Source organism: Aythya marila (genome assembly GCF_965140915.1).
Source record: "Aythya marila genome assembly, chromosome: 3".
NCBI classification, from domain to species: Eukaryota; Metazoa; Chordata; class Aves; order Anseriformes; family Anatidae; genus Aythya; species Aythya marila.
In genome coordinates, this window is record NC_139044.1 from 34944856 (window position 1) to 34951588 (window position 6733).

At 39.6% G+C, this 6733-nt stretch overlaps 1 protein-coding gene across 1 annotated transcript in view; it reads right to left on the reverse strand.

The window, feature by feature from the left end:
• The window catches only part of KIF6 (kinesin family member 6), a gene marked incomplete at both ends in the record, with an annotated part of 170796 nt that extends 170511 nt beyond the window's left edge, over positions 1-285 (reverse strand). The window contains one exon of the mRNA XM_082758077.1: positions 220-285. Coding sequence (XP_082614203.1) covers positions 220-285 — 66 coding nt within the window. The remainder of the gene's footprint in view (positions 1-219) is intronic.
• Positions 286-6733: the final 6448 nt, after the last annotated feature.

Sequence of the window (6733 nt, forward strand, 5' to 3'; positions counted from 1 at the left end):
CACCCCTTACCCTCACAAAAACATTCCAGAGTTTCTGCACTTGGCGATGGTATTCACTCGCCAAGGCTGCAGGGAACAGGCCGGTGGCTCTTCCTCCCCCTTCCCGACCCCTCAGCTCCCCCCCTGCCCAGCCGGAGGCTGCCTGCGGGGTCCCGGGCCCGCTCTCCAGCCACCGCCACGGGCACCCCCGGCAGTGTCACCCCCGTCTCCCCCTCGTACCCCCGCTTGCTGCCGCCTCCCTAAGGGCTTCAGCCGCGCGTACACCCGGATGGTTTCCTTCACCATCGCTCCTCCGCCGCCAGCCTAGTAACGGTAACCACGGCACGCTACCCAGCCTGCCCGGCGGGGAGGGCAGCGCTGCGGGGAGCTCGGTGCCCGCCGGGCGTCATCGCGCACCTTCGGGAGGCTGCGGCGGGGCGCCCCCTTGCTCCGTGGGGCTTGGAGGAGGAGGGAGCCGAGCTGGCTGTCGTCTGCGGAGTTGTGCTGCTTGCGTGGCCGTTAACAGCCATTCCCCACAACCTTTGTCCTCGGGGGTGTCACGGCTGTGAGAGAACCGAGCCTCCGAGCAGCACCCCGGGGAGAGCAGGCACGGCAACCATTTCCAGTCAGAGCTGCCGCTGCCACCTGCGCCCGCAGGTGTCCCTCTGCCACCTGGCGCTGCCCAGGGAAGGGCTGGTTATAAACACCTGCAAAAGAAATTGGGGAAAAATGCCTACTTACATGCAATAGAGACTTAATGCAATATAAAAATTGTTAGGCTAAAGGTTCTATAAGGGACATAAAAGTTGAAGGCCTGTTGTGAGAGCTTAGTTTCTGGAGAGGTAACAGTAGGACTCGGTTATTCTGCTAAATCGTTACCAAAAAGTTACACGAACTACATGAGCTGTTTGGGTGGAACAAAGTGGTAAAGGTCAGATCACAGCGGTTCCAAGTCAGCGGTCTAAATTAAGTGCAAGAGCAAGAACTTCATTGTGGAAGAGAATAGAAATTTCTGTAACTCAGATATGGTAAAAATATGTTGAACTTTTTATTCCAAATAAGAAAAACCAGAGGAAAGATTTCTTGTCCTGAGTGAACACGTATCCCAGAAAGCATATAATAAGTAGTGCGCCCTCAGGGAATGAAATGGGAAGGGACTAATCACCAACTGAAGTCAAGCACAGAAGTCAAAAGGGTAAAAATGAAAACATCGAAAATATTCGTTCGTGTTTAAATAGAAAGCAAAGGAAATGCAGGACATTGGAATGTGATAATGGAATAAATAGTGAGTATCATCTCAGCATTGCTCCAAAACTACTGGATTTGCATTTATTTATTTAATTAGAATTTAAATGGATAAAGGAGAGTGCAGCATTCTTGGAAAACAGCAAACGGAACAGTCAACAGTGTCATTTAGCAGTTTTGCTGTATTGTGAATTAACTGGGTAGTGGACAGAGAAATACTGCAGTTAGCTATGTGGAAAGCTAGTTTATGTCTGCAGCTGTAGCTGAAATACGGAGTTTAGTGAATGAGACTATATTGTTTTCAATACGAAGTCTGATCTGCAAAGAGCTTAGGTGCCCTTCTTCAAAACAGAGTCTGAGCTGTAAACTGGGAACTCGTGGCACAATGCAGAGACACACAAGTCTGTTTGCATAGGACTACCCTGAATATGATGTGGTTGCACAGGGAAGCCAATGAGCCTTCTTAGACTTAAATGGGTCCCCGCCTAAAAACACAAGCCAAATGTCTGAAAGGGAAAAAGGAATTCTGGGCCACTTGCAGTGTGCAGCAAGAGAAGAGAGATAACAGAAGGGACTCACAGTTCACTTTTAAAGTACCCCTTTTGTTACAAAGCTGTTTCTGCAGCAATGGCACAGTGCTTTAGTACCGTGCTCATCAATATGTTGCTTTCAAGAATGACTTCTTAGCCCAGTGGCTCTCACCTCAGATTTATCACTCTCTACGCTTTCTAATCTTTCAGCAATACAAAAGTTGCCTCATTCATTTGAGCATCAAAATTATCTGTACTTTCTTCTTGAGTGAGGTATGTGGTATGTTGAATGCAGCAGATTGGAGATCAGTGGAAGAATTATAAAATAGGTGAGAAACTAGTTAAAGGTTTATCTACTATACTTTGTTAAGGAAGAGGTTATTGTTGGACTGTAAGGAAGTTATTAGTGAACTTTTGTGAGGAGACATCTTATGTAATATTTCAATATCTTTGTCACAAAAAAAAAACAAAACTATTTAGCAAAGGAAAAGCAGAGAGGCTTTATGTGTGTGTAGAAATATACTATGGGGAATTGCTGTGAAAGCGAAAAAATCTTCTAAGATAAACATAAGAACAAATGGAAATAATGTAAATGCAAACACTGGAAAACAAAAGAAAATTAGATGTGTTTAGTTCAACTGGTGCCTTCAAATACTGGAGGAAGCATGATAAAGTTGTGAAAGAGGACTGCCTGATCACTTATGTTTGGAGAGGTTTGATACAGAATGTGAAATCAAGAACTTCTATTCCAAAAAGTCTTTTTAAAGATCATTGAAATGTCTTTTTAGAAGCATACTAGGAATGAACAGCCAAATACAGTTTGAGTGTTTTCTCTTCTGCCAAGCCACTTGATGGAAGTTAACCTGTTTAGTTCATTTTAATCATGCTGATATCTCCATATGTGGGAGAAATGTGTTTCTTTCTTCTGTATAAGGTCATTGTCGGCAGATAGTGTGGAGCTTGTAAAAAGGAGCATGCTCTACCTGAAAGACAGTTGTAATTTTTATGCTGTAGGGAATCTTCAGTTAAATTCATAACTGAGAATAAGTTTTGGAAAAGTGCCTGTTATTAGATAAAACAGTAAAGAGCTGGTTACAAAGATGAAAGAGTTGTAGGAAATCTTCCTTTTGATACCAGACAGAAAGAACTGTTTTCAGTATTTTTATTTCCTACAGCTTTGAGGAAGTCTTGAAAAGTGGAGCCTGAAAATGACAGCTAACTATTTCAGCTGTGTATTGGTCTAGAAATTGTATTGTATGCTGGAGGCCTAAAAAACTTTGAATATTTAAAATCTGCTTTATGTTTTCCCTGGGAAATCACATAGTACTTGAAGAATTTTCGGCATTTGCATTTATTCTAAATCTTAGAGATAAGGGTTGAACTTTCTTCAGTCACAGTTTTTGAGAAAATGCTCCATAGAACATGAGCAACCTATGGGCTTGAAATGATTACATGACTGTGTATAAGATTAGAGTTACAGGATCTGGCAATTGTGTGTTTTAAAAAGCTCAACCTTTGCATTTGGAATTAATAGCTGTAGCATCCTAACTAATCATCTGCTTTCATTCTTGTAGTTTTCTTCCAATTCAAAAATAATACAGGCCATAGGATACACTGGAGCTGTCAGTTCAAGGGCTTGTGTTCCATTATGTCACCTAGCAACTTCACATGCTTCCAAATAAACAGCCTTGTAAGTTTTATAATAGCCCAAACTTTTAAGTCCCTTTTTTTTTCCTTTTTTTTTTTTTTTCCATTTTTTTTTTTTTTCTTCAAGAGTTTTACTTTTCATGGACTTCACTTATTCTTGGCAACTATCGTGCCATTTGGCTGAGATACTGATTAGAAGCTAGAACATTAAAATCTTTCCATAGATCAACTGGAATGGATGAAGGGCCAAAAATCTTGCCAAAGTCTGAGTTTGTCTCATCATCGAGCTCCTGGAAACATTAGTGCCAAATGTGTATCTTCTACATGACCAAAAACCCTTCCCTTTTTTTCTTAAATGACCAGAATTTTAAGATCTGAAACTTGGCCTAAATTTAAGTATAATATCAGTTGAATACGTTCCATCAGCTCCACCGGGAACAGTGCAACCTTTATTTATAAGAGATGTGGTAATAGAGAAGTATACATACCTATATCTGAGTGGAATAAAAAAAAAATATTAAAATAAATTAAATTAAAAACTATTTTTCAATATTTCAGGTATTGTCCCCAAACCCTATAGCCTTTGCTTTTTCTCCTTGTGAATTCAGTACTGAAAAAATGAATTTTTCTGTGTAAATTGCCTTGTTCAGCTTCTACTAGTCCAGCCCTTTGAGAAGAGAAGGGATGTTTCTTGTTGGCTATTGTTTCCATCTGTTTCTTAGGCACAGGACTACATCTTATGCATTACAGATAGAGTTGGAAACTACTTTAAGATTTCACTGCTGTTCTGATGCAAAATGCATATGTTTCCTAAAAATGTATGTCTTGATAGACTCAGCCAAGACAGAAAATCTTAAAATATCCTCCTGAGCTCTTCTATATATACATACACATATGCATACATGTATTTGTTTATTTCCATATCCTATGGTGAAATTGAAGCATCCTTAGGATTCTGACTGAACTAGCGACACATCTTTTTGTTAAAGCTGTTTTTTTCTCTTGTTGTTGTTTGTTTTGTTTTTCTTCTCCCTTCTAAATGGTAAACTGCATCCTTTGTTGCAAACTACAATGTCATAAGTGTTAGCAGGACACTCACATTAACATGCTTCGAATGCAATGCTGATGTTTTCTGCACAATTTATCTACCTCCCTCTCACATCTTTCTTTAGCATTATAGGGTTTTTTACTCATTATTATGTCATGAAACCTCCCAAAGCCTCTTGTTGATCTATCTCTGACCAAGGCATAGATAAAGTGCTGGGTGACAGTGAGTAGAAAAGGCTGTGGTTTGTTATTGTTGGGTAGTTTGGTGGTTTTTTGTTTTGTTTTGTTTTGTTTTTTAATCTAAAAAATGGTGAGAAATTCAGAGTCTTGTGTTCAGTTCCACTCAACACATAAATCCTTCTATGGTCATTTAAATGCTTGCTCTTGTTTGAAGAGTATTATAGTCCCATCAGCTTCAACAGAACATTATGAAACATAATTATCAGTCATTGATTTATAATATTACTTAGAAATCAAAGTCATGGACTAGAAGCTTTGTTGGGCTCTGTGTAAGTTAAGGAAAAGAAGGAAAGAGACAGAAAGGAAGAGAAAGAAAAAGAAGGGAAGGAAGGAAAGAAGGGAGGGAGGGACAGAGGAAGGAAGAAAGGAAGGAAGGGAGGGAGGGAGGAAATATACCTGCACCAAACAGCTCTGCTATCCAGTTTAGGACAGGAGGCAATGCAAAAAAAGAAGGAATTAAAAGGAAACAATGTGGAAAGTATAGAACTTTCCTATCAAGCTGTGATGACTGTAATGTTATAGAATAGACAAGGACCTTAAAAACAAGCAAAATAATGTAATAAAGAAGGGAGAGTTATTGGAGGATGCACAGTCACCAGCAGCATGAACTACATGACAGCTGAAAAGATGATTTTTGCAATAGCTTTCTGAATGTATGTGCAGAGAGGAAAACATGATGCAAGGGGATTACAGTCATGGAGTAAAATTCAGTTTTGTAGTTCTGAAGGGCAAGGGTAAAGGCCTGGCTCTGAGTTTCACTGTTATCATTAAATGAAAATTAAGGGTGTGATGCAAAGAGGTATATTGATGGAAGGTCTAGAATATATGTAAAAAGGAGAACTCCCGCCAATAAAATAATTGGCATGCCTTCGATAATGTAAAAATGGAAAGGAGTCGGGAAATTGAAGTATTAGTTTGGAGGCAAAGAGAAACAAAGGTATTGGACAACTTGTGGGCTTTTGGTCTGCCTATTTGTTTGGATGGAAAAGACTGAAGCATGCTCTGAGTGGAGAGGGGAGAGTGAGTAATTAAGAAATATAGCAAAAGGTAATAGTTACTCTTAGGAGAAGATAGATTAGGACAGGGTGACTAGAACATGTCACAGGACATGATTAAGTGAGTAGATAGGAGATTTTGTATCTGCAATGAGATGGAGGGAGTTGTACAAGAAGACTCTATAGGGAAGCAAAAGTTTGCATCATAGTCTGAGTAACACGGCATGGCTAAAACTAGGGAAAATCATACTTCCTAGTTACATTCATCTCAAGAGGCTGCCATAGTGAACATAGTTAAGTACTTACACAGGCTCATTTGTCTATACACATGCTGTAGCCAGGCAGTCCTGACATTAGCACGTTTAGCTGCGGAGTTGGTTATCCCTTTTTCTTAGAGGAGAAGATTAAGACATGGAGAAATTGTGCAATGTGTCGAATTGTGCAAGCAAAGCCTGAAGTGAAAATAGAGAAAAACGGTGTCCTCATTACCAAGTCACTAAATACCTTAAAAGACCACCACCAACCTTCCAACTAAACTTTCCATGTATTTGCATCCTAACATAAACAAGGGGTGAACAGAACAATGTACAAGTCAGTGTGGCTGTGCTCATGTGCTAGCACTGGTAAAGTGGCCGTTCTCCTGGCATGTGGTTTTTAATACTGTTTCCCCCCATATAATTCTGTGAATAGGTGGGATCTATGCATGCTGACTCATACAGCATCCTAATAGCTACAGAAAGCAGTGTTTTCCAAACTAAAAAGAAAGAAACAGAATGACTTATGGAAGACTGACGTCAAAGCAATGTAAAACCAAGTGTTCTTGAACTGTTTGAAACCAAACAGAATAGCTTTTATTTAGGCATGTTGCAACAGTATTCCCAGAAGTTTTCTTTTTCTTTTTCTTTTTCCTTTTCTTTTTCTTTTTCTTTTTTTCTTTTTCTTTTTCTTTTTCTTTTTCTTTTTCTTTTTCTTTTTCTTTTTCTTTTTCTTTTTCTTTTTCTTTTTCTTTTTCTTTTTCTTTTTCTTTTTCTTTTTCTTTTTCTTCCTCTT